The sequence below is a fragment of the Tachypleus tridentatus genome, chromosome 2, assembly GCF_004210375.1.
Source record: "Tachypleus tridentatus isolate NWPU-2018 chromosome 2, ASM421037v1, whole genome shotgun sequence".
Lineage (NCBI taxonomy): Eukaryota > Metazoa > Arthropoda > Merostomata > Xiphosura > Limulidae > Tachypleus > Tachypleus tridentatus.
In genome coordinates, this window is record NC_134826.1 from 5,085,988 (window position 1) to 5,109,073 (window position 23,086).

A 23,086-nucleotide genomic window follows, 5' to 3' on the forward strand; every position below is an offset into this window, starting at 1 on the left:
ACCCGTGGTGCGTAGAGCACAAATAGCCCATTGTGTAGCTCTTTGTAACATACGTACTAATTGTTTGTTTGGGGTTTGAAGGAGACATTTTCCAACAAAGTTTAATATTTTAAATTTGTTTAGTTTCTAATCAAACTTATTCTGTTTCTATTAAAGATATTTCACGTACACTTTGGAATATTTATACTTCAATCATTATAACATTCTATTAATAGAGTTTCAAAAACATGGCAACAGGGGTCAGAAAAAAGGCACTGAAATAAAACGTTACGTTTCACTTTCATATGAAGAAAACTTTTGAATTATACAAACTGCAGTCACGTATTGTACTCATTGAAGTGACACTATCGCAGATAATAAAACATAATTGAAAATAAAATTATGAAAGTTATTTCACCAGAAATTAAAAATTACTCGTTTCTTTGTGGAAATATGTTTATAAATTTTGCTGGTTATTTTGTGGTATTTCCCTAGTGGACAGGTAAAGAACTACATTATATAGTCTGGAGACATTACACGGATTGTTTAAAATTAGAATTTATAAAGGTCTAAAAACATTTTTGAAGGTTGCTTGTGTTGTTGTACAACTGGTTGCTACCAAGTTTGACACGATGTAAAGTATGCATATTTTCGTCACTACAGTTGTCTAGTGTCGGTTGCGAAGCCGAAGCAAGACAGCGTAAGTCCAGTTTGGAAGGAACCTCTGTATTGGAGTAATGGCAGCGCCATATCTGACAGAAAGTTGTGCAGTTCGGGTGTGTGTGTTGACTGTGAGATATGGCATTAATTCACTTTATGTTTAATAGTTTCGTTAAAGACACGAGAAGGACACACTGGTCACGTGAGACCTCAAGACTCGTACTGAAAGCGATATGACCCTGACGACTAGCACCTGAACACTTGTAGCACGTGGCACTGTCTCTGCATTATTGCCTGCTTTCCACACACCTTTCGACTTTAACAAGTGTGATGGAATTCATACCGGAGACGGGGACTTCCCATGTTTTCAGGTTCTATTGAGCTGTTGTTAAAGTTTTGGTGAGTCTTGGTGCAGAATTATGTATGATGTCTGAAGTAGGTACAGGTTCGTAAAGATAAGTACATAGCTAATTTCATGTATGATGAAGATATGCAGTTTGTGTCACACTTATGAAATGGTCGTAAGAAGAAAAGGACCCGCATATTGTTCACTGGATGGTAAATGTAAATTTTATGCCATGTTTGTGATAATAACTTGTTAACTTAAAGCAATTAAACGCATAATACTAGATTAGGGTATTGGGATTTTTTAAGTTTGTAATTCTAGTAGAAGTTCAAATAATAAGTTAAAATAATAAGTTAACTCGTTAATATGTGTTTGTATTGCTTGTAATCGCACTGTGCGAGAGAGAACTTTGACTAAGACCCAGAGGTAAGTTCTGAATACCCGACAGTTTGCTTAATATTGCTTGCAAGTTGCTTTTAAAACCGTATTGTGTTAGTTTAAGGTTAAAAAGTAATACTGCGAGACTTGTACGGGTTTATGAAAAATGTGTTGTTGTGAGATTATATTGTTGTTTACTGTAATAAGTAATCGATCTGCCAACTGAATTTATACTTTTAAACATTGTTTTGTTTTACACCCAAGAGAAATAAATCCGTCAAAAAATATTTAACTTTAAAATGGAGCACTTAGACGGAAACTAAAAATATAATTGGACATCGTTGAAGCTAATTATATTCTTCGTATATTTCTACTGGTATCATTTTGTGAGATGTATAAAAAAAATAAATATTCTCGTGAGAACTTAATGTACGAGTATTATATCTCTTTTATTAGAATGAGATTTTATTGATTAATTTGTTTTGGGATAACCCCTATTTTATTCTCAAAATCGAGATACGACTAATGTATGGATTTACTCAGATCAGTAAATATTGTTTTATTTGATAACCCGAACTGGCTATTTACTGTTGATTTGCAAAATATTTATAAACGTTTGTAAGTTCTCACATTCCATTTCTTCTGAATTCTATTCCTCACTTGGTGGCACTCAAATTTAGCCAACTAAGGCTCTACATTAGCGACGACTTATCGGTCTAGCCTATAAACGCTAGATATCTAGTCTTGGACGAAGGGAGAGCCCTCTAGCATGCTCGTTAGAAACGCAAAGTGCTTCAGGGTTTAGTGATGATTGTTCTTACGTACTACTGTCCCAACAGCCGTTTCTTCGTATGCTCACTGGTAAAGGGAAATTTTAATGTTTTCGCTAATCTTATAAATATGGTAAACCTGTTAAATATTTGTAAACTACCCCTCTCAAAGGGAATAAGGTAGATGTCGCTTTGTCTTTTATTTTTTAAATTTTAGTTCGCCTCCTTTACATTTATTAAGTATGAAAATATTATATAGTAATGGCAAAGTAATCTATCCTCTGTCATTCGTTTATAACCAATAAACTAACATTACCAACATGTATTCTCAAGACGACTGGTGGGTGTAATTGAAATTAAAACTACAGAACAACGTTCCGATCTTCTTAGGCCATCTTTAGTTCGACAAAAATATTACTAATAAATGTGCGATTTTTATTTATTAATTTGAAGATTGAAGTATAAATCTAGTTAACTATACAAACCTGTCCAAAGGAGCGTTCGTTTTACAGTAAAATTACCCAAGTAATTGTGTTTTGTTTTGTTTTTTGGGTGGGGGTTTCTGAAAAAATATTTTTCATTTGAAACTGGTTCTGTGTATATAAAGGAATGCGGTCTTGTACAATTGGTGGACTCGCCCAGTGTGGTGGTTTTGCTATAAGAAACGCACATAAATATCATAACAATAATCTGTTTTAGATTTACTTGTTTAACACTTAGAGCAAAATTATATTCCATATGATTGATTAATTAGATGTAACGTTAACTTTAGGATCTACTCATAAGATAGTCACGTTTTTTGTTTCCAGTGATAGGTTTCGTGTATATTCGAATATCTCCGTTCACATATCTGTTTTAAGTTTTTACAGAAATTGATATGTTTTAAAGTACCATGATGCAATACAAAATCGTGAAGATTTATCATTAAGTTTGTTTTTTTATTAGTAAGTGCTTTGATTTTCTGGAAATTATGTTAAAATTTCGTAATTCGAATAAAACAGCTAATAACTCGTTAAACGTTCACCGTGACGTACGCCGTTTCTCTGTTGTTGTTTAAACATATTTGGAATATATTTTAGATTATAGGTTGATTTTTGTTCGTTTTTCTAATGGGGCTTTTGATCTTAAGAGATAGAAATTCTTGAAAAGCCACCTTGTATGAAATAAGCGTTACTTATCTTGCAACTTCAAAATGCAATTTTGTTTTGTTTTTTTCAAGGAATTTACGTACAATCAGTTCGAATTTAATAACTGAGATCAGTTCTTTAATAGCAGAAAAACAGTTCTTCGATGTCAAATAATTCGCACGTATGCTCTTTTCTCGAGTTTGGATAAATTCTGGCTTCATTGGACATGCCAGATCATTATTCTTGACTCGTCGTCTTGTTATCCATTCTTCAAATTTTTGTTTAAGAATAATTCATCATTTTGGGTAGTAGCAGACACTTTGTTAAACCAGTTCTGCCCCTCAAAGGAACAGCAGTCTATGGATTTGCAAAATTAAAATTCGGAGTTTGATTCCTTGCGGTGGACACAGCAGATAGTTCAATCCAATGTAGCTTTGATCTATAACAAACAAACCAGGCTTAATGTTGTTTTTTTTGGTAGAAACAAAAAATATTAACTGACTGTTTCAACTCTTTACACTATTGAAAGTACGAAACAAATCATTAAGATTATTTTACAAAAGGTCCCAAACCTCATGCTTGCGTTGTTCGCCTGAGATTCGACCATTCTATTAGCCTCTATAGATCATTCTGAGACACCAGCGTGACCCCCTGTTGTTCATACGCCCGGTTTTTATTTCGTTTATTGCTCGTGCTCTTATCGACCTCTGGCTGTCACATCTTTACATTTTTCTTACATTAACTTTTTTCTGGAATACTTCGTTTCGTCTGTAATGAATTAGCGTAATTGTAAAGAAGTAATTTTGTTTGTCAATGTGTGTACACACACTACTTAAGTATAGTTCTTTGCAATACATACACGTTTTTTGTATGGATATTTAAAGTTCAATGCTACAAAATGCTCTAAGCTGTGGGTGTATTATAAGTGTGACAGTCGGTTTCTTTGTGTAGACGGTGGATAGTAACGTGCTGGTGATTTTTGATTAGTTTTTCAAAACATTTTTTGCCGTTTTTATTTATTGACTTTTTATTTTACTAATGAAAAACCACTTACAGCAGCGACGTCTATATCTTTCTGTTGTTTTTATTATGTGCAAAACCACTTACAGCAGCGACGTCTATATCTTTCTATTGTTTTTATTATGTGCAAAACCACTTACAGCAGCGACGTCTATATCTTTCTATTGTTTTTATTATGTGCAAAACCACTTACAGCAGCGACGTCTATATCTTTCTGTTGTTTTTATTATGTGCAAAACCACTTACAGCAGCGACGTCTATATCTTTCTGTTGTTTTTCTTATGTGCAAAACCACTTACAGCAGCGACGTCTATATCTTTCTATTGTTTTTATTATGTGCAAAACCACTTACAGCAGCGACGTCTATATCTTTCTGTTTTTATTACATATACATACGAACGAAGGTGCCAAGCAATGCTAGATTCAAGCAGTTTTGCTGTGAATGGAGGCGTTAGCTCCACCCTTCCACTAAAGTTGATTCGTTCGTCCTAAACAAAGGTACCCGTTCTACGCACGGTACGAAAAAATACTCTCTTGTTTCGCTTCGGCTTCACGTATTTTGCTACAGATATTTAAAAGTTGAGCCTTTCTTTCGTGGTTCCAAGAGTTGGCGGTGGGTGGTGATGACTAGCTGCCTTCCCTCTAGTCTTACGCTGCTAAATTAGGGACGGCTAGCACAGATAGCCCTCGAGTAGCTTTGTGCGAAATTCAAAAACAAACAAACAAACAAAGAATCCTTTCGTGATTATTGTTACCGCTAGATTCTGGCCTACTTCACTCATCAGTTTTCTAAGAAAGAGCTAATTTGAGTGAACCACATGGTATTCTTTGTCACCGTTGAACAGGTATCCATCTTGCCCCAGACCATTATTTATTTCTCCTCTTATAATAAGGTAAGAAAATGTTGTGTATATTTTTTCAACTTTTTTTAATTTATTGTATAAACCTATGAATCATAATGTCTTCTTTCCTTTATTACTGAGTTCGTTATAACGTTCACCGAGGTTCACTGAACAACAATCTTGTTATGACAGTTACCGAGATGTGAAATCAAAGCACACCAAACACCAGTAATTGATCTGACTGATTAATACTGACAAACCACCCAAAATAGCTTCTGCCACAACGTGCTTTCTGAAAGGTTATATAGCAAATAGCGGTTGTTTGTTTATTTAAATATTGTTGTAAGCTACATACTCAGTTTTAATTTGGGTTTAAGCTAGAGGACGCATGATGCTAAGATAGGCCTAGAAAGTTTTTAACATGAAAGACAGTGAATAATACTTAATAAAGTGTTAGAGAGATAATAGTGAATTACTAAGTATCGCGACCACTTGGCGCAAGTAAGTGATTTGATTTTACGTTAGTCCTACACAATGAGGTTTGAATTTCATTAGAAACGTAGATCTATAGATATTCACGACAGTGTACAAGTGGATGAATTTGCTATAGTTTAAGTGGACTAGATTTTGAATTAATTGCAACAAATAATTTAAAATAAACCATCAGAGGAAAAACCATCACAGGAAGAACCATCTAATTTTCACGATATATTTATTTTATATTTTTCACCAAGATGTACATCATTGTAATCAAAATGTGGAAACTTTAGTCCATAAGAACTAAGTCACTGCGTAAAATAATTGACTGTCAAAACGTACATGCACGTGTACTGTTTGCCATATACAACTCAACAACGATCTTTCTTTGCAGAAATAACACCATCGGTCCGACATGGCCAGGTGGCTGAGGCGTTCGATTCGTAATCTGAGGGTCGCGAGTTCGAATTCCCGTCACACCAAACATGCTCACCATTTCATCCAGGGGGCGTTATAATATGACGGTCAATCCCACTGTTAGTTGTTAAAAGAGTAGCCCAAGAGTTGGTGGTAGGTGGTGATAACAAGCTGCCTTCCTTCTAGTCTTGCACTGCTAAATTAGGGACGGCTAGCGCAGATAGCCCTCGTATAGCTTCGTGTGAAATTCACAAACAAAAAAACTACCAAAAAAAGCAGAGTGTCACTTACTTGTAAATATAATTCTGATTGGTTTGTAAAATAAATATGGTTAGCGATCTTACGTATAAAGTGTGTTACGGAGACAAATATCAGAATTCGTTACAACGTTAGCCGTACAAGTTTCATACATATAATTTAATTACTAATTTCAAAATAACCTTAACCACCCCATTGCTAAACTAAAGCTCTTGTAAGTATATTCTACTGGAAGTTATTGTTTCGATTTCCTTAGTCGCTGTACATTATGTACACTATCTGAAAATACGAAATAGCAACTGATGCAGTTAATAAATTGCGGTCTCCCAGAGGGGCACAACTCTAAAATAGTGGATTCCAATCCACAATGTGGATAGAACGCTGATAGCATATTGTGTAGCTTTGCGCTAGAAGAACTTAATAAACCGAAATAAAATAATGCATTTTTCCACTTTATGAGGATGACAAGACTATTACTTCTTGTGACGTTCAGGTAACTTTTTATATAATAATTGTAAGTTACGAAACAAACCTGTTTTTGTTTCTGGTGTCGTTCAATGTAAATTACAAGATTGGCCATTGGAAATGACGTCATTAGCGGGCTACGATAGTTGCTTGCATTATATACGTAACGTATAACCTTTGTTCCACTGATCTAGATTATGAATTAGTTGGTGTTGTTGTCCAGATAGCCGCTTTCTTTCTGGCTTGCAACTTCTGAATTAGGGACGGCTAACCTGGATAGCCTACAAGAGACTTTGCGCGGAATTCAACAAACATATCAGTGTAAGTGCATGCCCACTGTTAAAATATTGAGAAAAATAATGTGTCTTAAACTTGGGATTACTTTGTGAAAACCTTCGGATAAGCACTTTGCTGAGAATTTGCAGAAACTTGAAGAGGATAAGAGTTTTCGATTCATTTTAACAAGTGAATGGTAATCTTTAAAAAGTGAAATCTATATTCTGTGAACGCTTTTCGTTTCTATTGTAGCGTGGCTTAGATCTTAGTGCGTTCGGGCTGTGAATCTGAGGGTTCATGGTTCGTATTCTGCTGCTGCAAAAACGCCCTCGACTCGTAACCTAAGTGTTGCGGGTTCGAATCCTCATCACACCTGACATACTCGCCCTTTGAGTCGTGAGGATGTTATGATGTTATAGTCAACAACTGACGGTGGGTGGTGATGACTACCCGACTTCCTTCTAGTCTTACACTACTAAATTAGGGACGGCTAGCGCAGATAGCTCTCATGCAGCTTTGCGCGAAATTCAGAAAAAACATACCTCTGCAATCAAGAGCTATGGATACGAGAGACGAGAGTAACATAACAGTTGGTGGCGGGTACTATTGACATACGTTACACGAGAGTAACATAACAGTTGGTGGTGGGTACTATTGACATACGTTACACGAGAGTAACATAACAGTTGGTGGTGGGTACAATTGACATACGTTACACGAGAGTAACATAACAGTTGGTGGTGGGTACTATTGACATACGTTACACGAGAGTAACATAACAGTTGGTGGTGGGTACTATTGACATACGTTACACGAGAGTAACATAACAGTTGGTGGTGGGTACTATTGACATACGTTACACGAGAGTAACATAACAGTTGGTGGTGGGTACTATTGACATACGTTACACGAGAGTAACATAACAGTTGGTGGTGGGTACAATTGACATACGTTACACGAGAGTAACATAACAGTTGGTGGTGGGTACTATTGACATACGTTACACGAGTAACATAACAGTTGGTGGTGGGTACTATTGACATACGTTACACGAGAGTAACATAACAGTTGGTGGTGGGTACTATTGACATACGTTACACGAGAGTAACATAACAGTTGGTGGTGGGTACAATTGACATACGTTACACGAGAGTAACATAACAGTTGGTGGTGGGTACAATTGACATAAGTTACACGAGAGTAACATAACAGTTGGTGGTGGGTACAATTGACATAAGTTACGAGAGTAACATAACAGTTGGTGGTGGGTACAATTGACATACGTTACACGAGAGTTACATAACAGTTGGTGGTGGGTACAATTGACATACGTTACACGAGAGTAACATAACAGTTGGTGGTGGGTACAATTGACATACGTTACACGAGTAACATAACAGTTGGTGGTGGGTACAATTGACATACGTTACACGAGAGTAACATAACAGTTGGTGGTGGGTACTATTGACATACGTTACACGAGAGTAACATAACAGTTGGTGGTGGGTACAATTGACATACGTTACACGAGAGTAACATAACAGTTGGTGGTGGGTACAATTGACATACGTTACACGAGAGTAACATAACAGTTGGTGGTGGGTACAATTGACATACGTTACACGAGAGTTACATAACAGTTGGTGGTGGGTACAATTGACATACGTTACACGAGAGTTGCATAACAGTTGGTGGTGGGTACAATTGACATACGTTACACGAGAGTTGCATAACAGTTGGTGGTGGGTACAATTGACATACGTTACACGAGAGTTGCATAACAGTTGGTGGTGGGTACAATTGACATACGTTACACGAGAGTTGCATAACAGTTGGTGGTGGGTACAATTGACACACGTTACACGAGAGTTGCATAACAGTTGGTGGTGGGTACAATTGACATACGTTACACGAGAGTTGCATAACAGTTGATGGTGGGTAAAATTGACATACGTTACACGAGAGTAACATAACAGTTGGTGGTGGGTACAATTGACATACGTTACACGAGAGTAACATAACAGTTGGTGGTGGGTACAATTGACATACGTTACACGAGAGTAACATAACAGTTGGTGGTGGGTACAATTGACATACGTTACACGAGAGTAACATAACAGTTGGTGGTGGGTACAATTGACATACGTTACACGAGAGTAACATAACAGTTGGTGGTGGGTACTATTGACATACGTTACACGAGAGTAACATAACAGTTGGTAGTGGGTACTATTGACTAACTAGCGTAGTGATCCTCAAATAGTTGCTATCATGAGCTGCTTCAGATAAGTATAAAGCTAAGGGCTAACTAGTCCTGGGCTTCTTGGGGAATATTTCGTTCCCCATATAGATTTCCTTGCTTGTGAATATTTTAATGACTAGCAGTCTAATGTATTATCATAGTGTGATAACCGTCAGGCTTTCGAGTGGTTCCCTGGTGGGGAAGCGGAAGGTCTTTGAATTTACAGCGCAAGAATCAGGGGTTCGATTTCCCTCCGTGAACACAGCAGATAGCTCGATGTGTGTTTACTCTAAGAACACACGCTTTCGAGGGCCTGATGTGGTACGTGAGTTGTTTCCGGGGGACAACTACTATAGTCTGTCATTTCTATATTACTGATAATTATGTGCTGATGGTCCACCACCAGTTATGCGCGAAAGTTTTAAGACAAAAATGTTTCGGGTCTTCAGGGGTTGAAATGAAACAGTGTTCTCTTGAATTGCCATATAATCAAATGTTGATTTTTAAAGTATTACGTTGCTCAATTGTTTGTTTTTATATTTGGGAACTGGTTGTTGGTTTTTTTAGGTTCTTTTTTCTCGGATTCTACCATTTGAAATAATAAATATTTATAATATATTTATGAAACATTAGTGTCAAGTGCTGGCCAGGCACGTGTTTATTAACTGTATTTTGATAAGTGTTGACTTTATTTCTCTCAATGTTGTTATAGCTGAACAAGTTGCTTCTTTCTTGTTGAACCCTGACTGTAGAGGCTTTAGACTATTACAATACCAAATGTACTTGCACGTGATCCCTGAAAGAGTTCCATTTTAAAAGTAAGTAAAACCAAAATTAAAAGCAACAATTTTTATTTCTTGCTTTTCAAGCTCATACGTCATACTGTGTAATAGCTTATAGAGTACATAATTCTTCTCGTGATTCATGGCATGCTACGTTTAACTGACGTCACGACAGTATAATTTGCAAACTTAAGCATTCCCTATGTGGCGTCATTTTAGTGTCTACTGACTGACAGGTAGATAACTGTTTTAACAGTTTTACAGTAGCGTTGGACCATGCAGGCAGCCCTCAACCCCCTCTCGGAAAAATTAGTGAATTGGTTCATGGGCACATAAACAAACAAATACTATATTCGGTATATAAAGGTTAATTACAACCATCTGAAACATTTGACTGCTATCACTGGTTAAATTCATCTGTAGATATAACAACCAGTACTGGTCAAAAAGTGACAAAAATAAACATATGACGATACACTGACACCATTCACGATATGAGCTAATGAACCAATCTTCTTTCAACGAAACATGTTAGCGTCTTGGATCAATCCAAACCTAAACTTCAGCAAGAATGAGCACATCTGAAAGGCTTTCCAAGAAAAGCCCCACCATTTGTGCAGTGTCCTTGTGTTTGCTGTAACATGTTTAGTCCAGAAATTCAGTCAATACCTTTATATTCACTGTAACTTATCTCGGATCAAGGTTTTCTTGTATCAGGATCATATACAAATACTAGTTCCAAATATAAAAACAAACAATTTAGCAACGTAATACTCCAAAAATAGCTTTCGATATAAATAACAGTATCGAGCAATAAACAGCGACATTTCACTAACTATCTTGTGACAGGGTATTTCTTCACTGAGTAGATCATGAGAATACATCTCATGTGATCATAAATTTACATAATCTTCTCCTGTAATAATAATATATATATATGTCACTACTAGGGTTGCTAGTATCAGTTTCATCAGATATACACACACACACACATATTCACAATACATATGATTAGCTAGGTGAGTTAAGGTTTTAATGAAGTAAAAATTCAGATAAACTAAATGATAAAAACAATAACAAGTTGCTATCTCACAGTAACAGACAGATCATCCATGTTCATGTATCCTTCTCAACAGAACCAGTCACTAAATATTAACCTTATATAGTTAATACGTCTAATACACACCAGTTGCTAAATATTAACCCCATATAGTTAATACGTCTAATGCACACCAGTTGCTAAATATTAACCCCATATAGTTAATACGTCTAATGCACACCAGTTGCTAGATATTAACCCCATATTGGTAATACGTCTAATGCACACCAGTTGCTAGATATTAACCCCATATTGGTAATACGTCTAATGCACACCAGTTGCTGGATATTAACCCCATATTGGTAATACGTCTAATGCACACCAGTTGCTAGATATTAACCCCATATTGGTAATACGTCTAATGCACACCAGTTGCTAGATATTAACCCCATATTGGTAATACGTCTAATGCACACCAGTTGCTAGATATTAACCCCATATTGGTAATACGTCTAATGCACACCAGTTGCTAGATATTAACCCCATATTGGTAATACGTCTAATGCACACCAGTTGCTAGATATTAACCCCATATTGGTAATACGTCTAATGCACACCAGTTGCTAGATATTAACCCCACATACTTAATACGTCTAATGTACACCAGTTGCTAGATATTAACCCCACATACTTAATACGTCTAATGCACACCAGTTGCTAGATATTAACCCCACATACTTAATACGTCTAATGCACACCAGTTGCTAGATATTAACCCCACATACTTAATATGTCTAATGCACACCAGTTGCTAGATATTAACCCCACATACTTAATACGTCTGATGCACACCAGTTGCTAGATATTAACCCCACATACTTAATACGTGTAATGCACACCAGTTGCTAGATATTAACCCCACATACTTAATACGTGTAATGCACACCAGTTGCTAGATATTAACCCCACATACTTAATACGTGTAATGCACACCAGTTGCTAGATATTAACCCCATATTGTTAATACGTGTAATGCACACCAGTTGCTAGATATTAACTCCATATTGTTAATACGTCTAATGCACACCAGTTGCTAGATATTAACCCCATATTGTTAATACGTCTAATGCACACCAGTTGCTAGATATTAACCCCACATTGTTAATACGTCTGTTGCACACCAGTTGCTAGATATTAACCCCACATTGTTAATGCGTCTGTTGCACACCAGTTGCTAGATATTAACCCCACATTGTTAATACGTCTGTTGCACACCAGTTGCTAGATATTAACCCCACATTGTTAATACGTCTGTTGCACACCAGTTGCTAGATATTAACCCCACATTGTTAATACGTCTGTTGCACACCAGTTGCTAGATATTAACCCCACATTGTTAATACGTCTGTTACACTATCTGGGAATAAAATAAAAACTTGTAATGATTAAAGTCTTTGATTCATCATTTGAGTACCATAGCCATTGTATATCTTATAATATATAAGCTGGTCCTATATTTATATAGTAAGCTAATAAAGCAAAATAATTTGCATAATAAAACATATACAAAATTTAAAATATGTTTTAAATATTTAATCACTACTGTTAATAAATCTAACAATAAATAAAGGGTACAACTTATTTAAAAAATATACGACATCTAGTGTTTTCTTGATGCAGAACAACAGATTGCCTATCCTAGAAGATTAGAGCGCTTGGCTTGCAGTCTGAGGGTCACGGGTTCGAATCACCGTTCCACCAAACATGCTCACCCTTTTATTCGTGGAGGTATTAAGTGACAAACAGTTCCTTTATCAAAACATTAGAACGTCTTTTAGTCATGAATGTGGGATGTCATCACTTAAAATATCAAGAGGGAGCTGTTATCTGTGTCTTCATTCTTTAATGACAATAATTCTGTGTCGGAATAGGCTTAATTACGAAAAACGTGATATCGCTATTTTACGTTAAGAAAAAATAATGTGAAATGTAAGTATTGAATTGTTTTCTCCTTACTTAAGGAAAATTAAAGAAATTAAGAGTTTGTGTCTGGGTATTTAACGTAACACGTAGTGCTATTTTATTACGAAATTAATTAAAATAAGAATAATAAAAAAAATATTTCGATCTTTGAAAACTAAGTAACAGCCACCTTAACTCTGAAAGCGTTTGATACAAGTGTATTATCAGGAAGTGAAGTGGTACAGGATGTTAGATATGCAAACTACTCAAGGTATTCTATATGAAATTTGTAACATTGAGCTATGTAAATTTTGAATTTTAGGTCCACAAAAAATAACTTGTATAACAAAATTGGTCACTATTAGGTTTTTACTGTGCTTATAAAAATACTAATTCGTTACATTATCTCAATAACGAGAGTTTTAGAGTATAAATATCTGTTTTGAGTATGGTGGTGCGACCAAACAGATTTAGAATATTGAGAAATTGTGGGAAAAACTGCGTCCGTTAGCTGCATTATCAAATACTTTAATTGTTCGCAATTTTGAGAAGTTTTTTTGGATTGTTTATGTGATTAGATAATAATTTCAGGTAGTTTTAACTTTAACATTAAATTGTTAGTCAATGTTTTAGAAAGAAAACTTTGTGTACAAGATATATCTATCATTACTTAGTCTAATACTTTAACCAGAACAACCAGCTCCATTTCCGATACATCGGTTAAAACACAGTTAGGGTAAGAACCTCCTTTAATTTAGAATCGCTTTTAAGAGGGAGGAACAAAACTAACTCATTGAGGAAAGTAAAATCTTCAGTTTCTGTTGCTTCGAAATCGTTTTATGATTATTGTTGTACGTGTTTTTATATTGTAAAAATGTTTTCCAATGTTTTAATTTAGCTTACTCGAGGGAGCTTATAATACAATGATGACGTAAGGCTTAGAAAGTAACAAAAGTAGTCCTAGGTTATGTAAATATTTAAGATTAATAACCATCTAGAGATTTTGTAAAATAAAATAAACAGGGACAGGCTTAAATTCTAGAATAAGTGAATATTTGAGGTTATTGCAGTTCCTTCAGTGACTGAGAGTTTGAAGCTTTTAATGACAAGTTAGTGAAGTAATGAGATCAGTGTTGGTTATCGTGTTAATTCAATTATTTGATGAGGTGACTCTAATTTTAATCAATGCGTTAAAAATAGTTTAGATTATTCTATAATAAATATTAACATGTTTCATGTAGTAAACATCAAACAAAAATTGTTAATTAAATAATAATCAATTGATTTGGTTATTATCTTAAGGTTTAATTTATTATTTCAGTCATTTTATTGAATTATGTATTTTGCTCACCAGGGGCGTACCTGAAGTATTTGGCACCCAGGGCGGATCCTTCTTTGTCACTCCCCATAAATAATTTTAAAATTTAAACACACAGTAAAATATGTTATTTCTGCAAACAGATTTTTAAACAGTGTGGTTCTGTCATAAGCAAATTCGAAATAAACAATGTGGGATATCAAAATTTAACGGAACAGGTAAAAGTGCATTTTATTTTATACAAAAACGGGAAATTTAGTATCAAAGCTTGGTCTCTTCTTTAAAAATAAATAGAGAGGATTTACAATCTCTGCTTTCGAGCCGTAATTTCTGCAAATTGATCAAAACACCTCATCAAATTCACTTTATTTGAAGATTCGTGTTCAATTAAAAGTAAAGCCAGATTTTTTAATCTTGTCTGATTCATGGTTGAAAAAGAAATTTGTTTACCAATTTCAGTTTGGAAAACCTTCTTTCACATGAAGCAATATACACACAGACAGTCAAAAATAATCTGACATGGTGACAAGCTTGGCAAATATTCACAATAAATTCCAGAAACTGCATTGGAGTCCATTTTTTTGCCTCTTCAACGCTGATTTTGGCAGCTTCCAAATGCCTCCGACGTCATCAAATTTCCACACTAATATTTTTGTCAGAAAATCTGACTCAAATTTGGAATATACTTCCGAGGTTCTTCTTTTGCAACAACCAAAATGTTTAGCTGAATAACAGCGAAGATTGACAGAATTTGATCCATTGTCTTAGAATGAATCTCTAGTTCTTGATGAAAATGATCAAGACATTCAAACATAGCCCTTTTCACTTTCCCTGGCAATGCGAGACCAACATCCTTTGCCATATCTCCTGGAATCCTTTCACGGATATTACTCTCTCTCTCTCTCTCTCTCCTCTCCATAGAAATGTTCATATCCTCACACTTTGTAGCTGCATAATGAATGGCCATCTTTACAGTTCCATTGCGCTGATCTTCAGTAAACGTTGGAGCTTTACAATGTACTTTTCAAGGATGATTCCAAATGTTTACAAATACTTTTTTATGAGATTACTTTCTTTCAGGACTTAACACCAGAAAGAAAGGTCTCTCAAAAAAGAGAAATCACATACAGTAGACAGTAAAATCTGAGCTGATCCTCTTTTCATCCACATTTTCTGTGGGATTACACAGTACATCAAGAGCTAAGGTTACCTTTTCAAAGTTTGCCTTCATTGGGTTCACAACGTCATAAATGAGCACTCCATCTTGTCTGTGGTAGTCTTTTGACTGCCATGTCTACGTTCTCCACCAGCATTTCCCATCAATGAGGTGATAATGTAAAAAAGGAATACTTTCTCTTCCAAAAAAAGTCGCACATGAATAAATGTTTCCAAATGAGTGGACTCTGCAAAGGTTTAGAGAATGATTTGCATAAGGCACAAACAAAGCCTTGGGATTAATCTCTCTGATCTTTGACTGACCACCACCATGAATGTAAGCCACAGTTGCAGCGTTATCATGTCCTTGACCACGGCACAGGTGTATGTCCAGTTCATCTCTCTTCAAATGTCTCAGGATATCCTCTGTGAACTGAGCAGAAGTCTTTCCGGTAATTGGGAAGAAGCCCGAGAATGGTTCCTTCACATCAACCTTGTCATATTGAATGTGGACGTATCTGATCACTTCACACATGTATGTGGAGTCAGTGTCAAGAGAACAAGACTTGGAATGTCCGTTGCAGCTGGCTGTACTCAACAAACTGATGACCCAAACGTCAACAAACGTTGGCTTTTTGATGTAATTTTTATCAATGGTTTAATTTTTTGTTGGCAAATTTTGTATTGTCAATACAAATAAAACTTTATTTTATAGTGGAAATTAACATAAAACTGTTGTAATAGTTTGAACATTTAAATTTATTTTTCTTACTTTAGTGAATATTTGATTTGGTTTTAAAACATGTACTGGTATTTCAACTCTCCAGATGGCACTCCCCTGGTTTTAAAACATGTACTGGTATTTCAACTCTCCAGATGGGACTCCCCTGGTTTTAAAACATGTACTGGTATGTCAACTCTCCAAATGGCACTCCCCTGGTTTTAAAACATGTACTGGTATGTCAACTCTCCAAATGGCACTCCCCTGGTTTTAAAACATGTACTGGTATGTCAACTCTCCAGATGGCACTCCCCTGGTTTTAAAACATATACTGGTATTTTAACTCTCCAGATGGCACTCCCCTGGTTTTGAAACATGTGCTGGTATTTCAACTCTCCAGATGGCACTCCCCTGGTTTTGAAACATGTGCTGGTATTTCAACTCTCCAGATGGCACTCCCCTGGTTTTGAAACATGTGCTGGTATTTCAACTCTCCAGATGGCACTCCCCTGGTTTTGAAACATGTGCTGGTATTTCAACTCTCCAGATGGCACTCCCTGGTTTTGAAACATGTGCTGGTATTTCAACTCTCCAGATGGCACTCCCCTGGTTTTGAAACATGTGCTGGTATTTCAACTCTCCAGATGGCACTCCCCTGGTTTTGAAACATGTGCTGGTATTTCAACTCTCCAGATGGCACTCCCCTCTTAGTACGTCACTGCTGCTCATATCTTACCTTTTAAACGTGTTAAATGGATGAGCTTGTGTTTTGTCATCTAGGCATGCGTGTGAAGACAGCTACTGTTGCTTAAGTGGGCAACTTTCCACTTGATGCAGTACTGTTTAATTTGTTTGTAACAAATTTTGGGATCTACAACAGTATTACGTTTATGAACCATTTCATCTGCCGCTTAACCTTTGCTTGCTATTTAACTTTTATGAATATTATCATACGGGTGGGGGTGGATGGAAAGCTAACGTCATTACACTTCCGGGGGACTGTTTTTAATTACGTGAGGAGTCACCTTCGCACACCTGGATCAAGACAGTGAAAGGTAATGAAAATGTATGACATTGTGGACTTGAACACCCACATGTACCTTTTTCGAAACAAGAAGTAAAACTACAAATTTGTAAAAGTTAATTCATACTTTGACCTACAGATAAATGTACTGAGATTAATATTTATAGCAGGATCCCTAATGTACTGGGATTAATATTTATAGCAGGATCCCTAATGTACTGGGATTAATATTTATAGCAGGATCCCTCTATTGTTTTAAAATTAATAGTTCTTTAATACATCTTATTTCTTTACATTTGCTACACTGTATATATTTTTCCTTTAGAGAATTGCCCCATAAGTAGCATTATCTGTTGAATTGGACTATAAAGTTACTTACGTGCATGGGGTCCGGCATGGTCAAGCGTGTTACGGGTTCGCAGATACAACAAACTACAAAACCTTACACTACTGCATACCATATGTTCCTGATATCAGCAAACAATAACTAACATTTGGAAAAACTGGTAACAAAACACAACATTCCACTAAACACCAAACTGATTCAAAAACCAGGTACAAAACTAAATTCCATACAATATAAAAACTACACTAACAAACCCAACACCAACATAATATATAAAATATAATGCAACAATTGCCACAACTTCTATATTGGAAAAACAAACAGAAAAATGGAAACCAGATTCAAAGAACAACAACAAATAAAACCACCTTTACACGTTTATGAACACTGCAAATAAAAAAAACACAACCATTGAAAACACCCAGATACTAAGTAGGGAAACAATATAAGCAAACGCAAAATCAAAGAAGCCCTACCTATACAGCAACTAAAACCAAAACTGAACCAATATAAAGGAACACCTTTATACCGATACTAATTAATAATCTAACATTCAATTGCAACGCTCCCTACAATCCGGTATCCGTTTTTACTCTAAGACATGTCCATCAACGGTCACATTCAAACTCATTCTTTCTTAACCTGAGCATGACCTAGGAAAGTCGAAACGTTGTTCTCTCCTTATCAGTAAAAGTGTTAATACCCATACCAGCCGTTCTGAGATACAATATCCATCAAACGTGTGTAATACTAATAGTACTTTCGAGAGTGTTTCATTTTGGTTTTGTCGATCGCCTCGTAGAGATAGCAAGCTACTCTCGTCAACTCCCTCGTGGTGAGGGAACTTTCTAGAGAAGGTTCTGTAATTTCAGTTTACTTCCTTTGGGATTTGAATTTCCACTCATGTGTTTGTTATGTGTGGCAAACCCTGAAGGGGAGGAGAGGATCTTGGTGGTCCAGGGGTCCAACCCTAACGCACCAATTTGGTCAGTCAACTGGTCCACTTGGGCTAGGGTCAACAAAGTACCAGTGTCAGATGTTATCAACAGGTGTGTGAACACTGTATCTGATGCTGGTTTTTGGGTATGGTGCTAACGAAACGTTGCTGCAGTGTTCTTGCTTGATATTGCAGTAGGGCTCCGTAGTGGATTGAGATATTGGACACTGAAATGTGCTATTGTATTGTGGATATCCCCGCTCATGAACAAAAAATAAAAAAAACGAAAACATTTGTCGGAAACCGACCATCTACGGACAACTCTGTTATACAGTTACCATCAAAGTTGAACTCAACACTTCATTTCTCATTCTACATTTATTTTGTGAAACATCTTTAGGGCAGATATCCCTCTTTTCATTCAAAAGGGATTAGAGGTGCTGGCTTGCTCCCGTCAGTCAGTGACGAAGCTGCACTCAGGAGACATCTTGGTGGAAATATCTTCACCACAACACATTAAACTCCTCTCCAGTTGGAAGCTGCACTCAGGAGACATCTTGGTGGAAATATCTTCACCACAACACATCAAACTCCTCTCCAGTTGGAAGCTGCACTCAGGAGACATCTTGGTGAAAATATCTTCACCACAACACATCAAACTCCTCTCCAGTTGGAAGCTGCATCAGGAGACATCTTGGTGGAAATATCTTCATCACAACACATCAAACCCCTCTCCAGTTGGAAGCTGCACTCAGGAGACATCTTGGTGGAAATATCTTCACCACAACACATCAAACTCCTCTCCAGTTGGAAGCTGCACTCAGGAGACATCTTGATGGAAATATCTTCACTACAACGCATCAAACTCCTCTCCAGTTGGAAGATGCACTCAGGAGACATCTTGGTGGAAATATCTTCACGACAACGCATCAAACTCCTCTCCAGTTGGAAGATGCACTCAGGAGACATCTTGGTTGAAATATCTTCACCACAACGCATCAAACTCCTCTCCAGTTGGAAGATGCACTCAGGAGACATCTTGGTTGAAATATCTTCACCACAACGCATCAAACTCCTCTCCAGTTGGAAGATGCACTCAGGAGACATCTTGGTTGAAATATCTTTACCACAACGCATCAAACTCCTCTCCAGTTGGAAGCTGCACTCAGGAGACATCTTGGTGGAAATATCTTCACGACAACACATCAAACTCCTCTCCAGTTGGAAGCTGCACTCAGGAGACATCTTGGTGGAAATATCTTCACGACAACACATCAAACTCCTCTCCAGTTGGAAGCTGCACTCAGGAGACATCTTGGTGGAAATATCTTCACGACAACACATCAAACTCCTCTCCAGTTGGAAGCTGCACTCAGGAGGCATCTTGGTGGAAATATCTTCACAACACATGAAACTCCTCTCCAGTTCGAAGAGCATTGACAATATACCCATCACGGTTGCTTCCCATGAAATCCTGACTTCCTCAAGAGGAGTTAGTGTTAAGAGGGACTTGAAGAACATTCTTGAATCGGAGATCCTCGCTGGTTTTTCTAGCCAAGGCGTTTCTGTGTTGCGCCAAACCTTCACTTGCAAAACTGAATTATGATGCCTACTAATGCTCTCATTTTGATGTTTACATCACCACGGCCAACTGCCACAGTTAAGGCAGGCTATCTCAACTGCTCGGTTTGGACATACACTCCCAGCCCCTTCAGATGTTTCCAGCGTCAGGAGTTTGGTCACTAGAATAGGTTATGACGTGATTCTTTAACATTTACTCGTTGTGGTGGCCACAACGCCTATAAGTTCAAAGTGAAACCATACTGTGTTGACTTTAGTGATTAACACCCCTCTTACTCTAGTTCTTGCTCTAAGTGGATGGAAGAGAAAGAGGTACAATACTAAAGACTGTAAACAATATCTCCCACCCAGAGGCTCGTAAGATATTGTCCCTCACTATCTCAAACATATACTGGTGCACTACACTGCCACAGTGGGAGTGATAAATGAGCTCTCCATGCTTCCAGCAGAACCGTTTGCAAAACGTATAAAGAGTCTTTTCCCTCCATAGTTAACAGTTGACTAGTTTACACATACTTCCACCTATGTTCCTGCCACTTAGTGGCTGCCCAAATCCACTTCCTTTGGCTTTGAGCGTTTTCTCTGGTCCATCTTCTTCTCCAGCTCTGAGATGCCTACCCGATCCAGGACAGGATTCATGGAGGTTGACAGACTTTTATCCAATAAAGTAAAAAACAAACAAACAAAATAAACGTGGTCTTAACCAGAAGGGCTTATTGTTCCATTCTCCTTCACATAAATAAAAATGGCCATTTTCATACAATGGAACTGTCGGGTGTTTCGTTCGAATACAGATGACATTAAGGATTGGATTGATTCTTATCATCCAATGTGTCTCCTTCCAGGAAACGTTTCGGAAACCTGCCAGTGCAGTAACCTGTCAGCAGTTTTCTTTGCACAGAAGTAACAGATTGTGTGATGGACAAGTACATGGAGCAGTGGCGCTGCTAGTTGATCAGCGTATGCCTGTCCAGTCTTTGCCACTCAAAACACCCTTGGAGGCCATAGTCATCTGTGTTTTCTTGGGTCACACCATCACTATTTGTTATCTCCTGAAGAGACTTATAATCATCATATCTTGATGCCCTCATTGAACAGTTTACCATCTTCCTTTTTAATCCTGGGGGTGGTGCTGATATTGATGGAGAAGGGTTGTTCCATAGAGTGTATTCTCTCAGATCACAACCTGTATCTCTTCAATACTGGTTTTTGTACTTATTTTCATGTATCTAGTTAGTCTTTTACTGCTGTTAATATCTGTCTGCTCCCCTTCATATTTTTCTTACTTTTCTTGAAGGGTTGACAGTAACCCTTAGGGCAGTGATCGTTTTCCCGCCATTTTAAAAGAGGCTGGCCATAGTCAATGCCACCTGACCTGAGTGCCTTGATGGAAGTTTGGACCAGACAAATTGGCCCTCTTTCGTTGCTCTCTTAGAATCTGATACTGTCGCCATCTGTGAGCCATTGACAGACGACTGCGTGGAAACAGTAACTGACTATGTTGTTCAGGCAGTTGCCCAGTGTATTCCTCGATACGTTTTCCATGATATCCTCGTCTGTGGTGAAATTCTGCCTGTCACATGGCATGGAAGGTTTTAAAACGGACTGGGGATAACTTTTGCAGGTATCCCACACTTTTAAACCACATTGCTTTCCAGCAGGCCCATACACATGCTCGGTAAGTCGGATGTCAAAGCGAGAAGGAATCTTAGATTAACTACAAAACTAGCATTTATTCTACCACCAGTTCTAAAGTCATATGGGACAAGATTTGGAAGGTCAATAGGCAGTACTCTTCTTCCCCCTTTAGTTTTGCTCTATAATGGTCAGGAAGTTACTGATGCCTAGAACATCGCCAATAGCCTCGATTAAAGCTTTTTTTTTTCTGCATCGGACACTTCTGTTTCTTCTCCCACCTTTTTAGCTATCAATATTCAGTCAGATCAGTTGCCTCTTTCTTTTCAGGCTGTTTGTCCCTATGACTATATTGCCCCTTTACACTGTTGGAACTTCAAGTTTGCTCTTCATCACTCTGGCAGTACATCAGTCAGACCTGATTACATTCATCATTCCAAAATATTGTCCCATCTCTCATCTATCTCTGTTGCTACTCTTCTGGTTGTTTTTAACCAGATCTGGCAGGAGAATGGTGCTTGGCACTAGGCCAACGTCCCCCCTTTTTCTAAGCCCAGGAAGAATTCTAAGATTCTTTCAAACTAATGTGCAGTTGCTTTGAGCTGTCTCTGTAAGATCTTAGAGAGGATGGTTAATGCTCTCTTGTTTGCTTCCTATAATCAAACAATCTACTCTTGCCTGCTTAGTGTGGGTTTTGATAACAGTGCTCCACCATAGACCACATGATTCAACTTGAAACTTTAGTCAGGGAACCTTTCTCAAGCAACAAGATCTTGTTTCTGTTTTTTGACTGTGAAACAGCTTATGATACTACGTGGAGGTATAGCATTTTGTGAGGGCTTCACTCTTGTGGGTTGTGTAGCTAGTCATTTGCCCATTTTTATCCAACAATTTGAATGGACTAGATATTCCAAGTCCTTGTGGGTTCGACACTTTCCCGTGCTTTCCGTCATGAACTTGGAATCCCTCAGAGCTGTGTCATGAGTGTCACACTTTTCATTATATAGATTAATGCTATTGTTAGACAAATCCCCTACAATTGCAGATGAATTCTGTGTCAATGACTTCCACATCTCATATCAGTCATTGAGCATGAGGTTTATTGAGTGACAACTACAGACTGCCATCAGTGATTTATTGAAGTGGACCACAGCAAACGGTTTTACATTTTCTTTCTCTGAAACGGTTTGCATACATTTTTTGCCACCAGTGGGGTATTTACCATAATCCTGAGCTACGTCTCGGAGAAGTTGTGCTTCCTTCAGTATTTTTGGAGCTTATATTTGACCATAAGCTGACTTTCATTTAACACATGAAACAGCTACATGT

The 23,086-nt window shown here is 37.3% G+C and overlaps 1 protein-coding gene across 6 annotated transcripts in view; it reads left to right on the plus strand.

The window, feature by feature from the left end:
• Positions 1-337: 337 nt before the first annotated feature.
• LOC143237477 (uncharacterized) overlaps positions 338-23,086 on the plus strand; it is a 74,700-nt gene continuing 51,951 nt past the window's right edge. For 2 of the 6 annotated variants that reach the window (XM_076476778.1, XM_076476810.1), the window contains exon 1: positions 339-1,197. Coding sequence is in view for 1 of the 6 variants with exons in the window: in XM_076476810.1 (XP_076332925.1) it covers positions 1,195-1,197 (3 nt within the window). In the remaining 5 variants the exon portion in view is untranslated. Of the gene's footprint in view, positions 1,198-23,086 lie in introns of all 6 variants that reach the window. The other 4 variants (XM_076476788.1, XM_076476799.1, XR_013020100.1 and 1 more) reach the window with 3 other exon arrangements.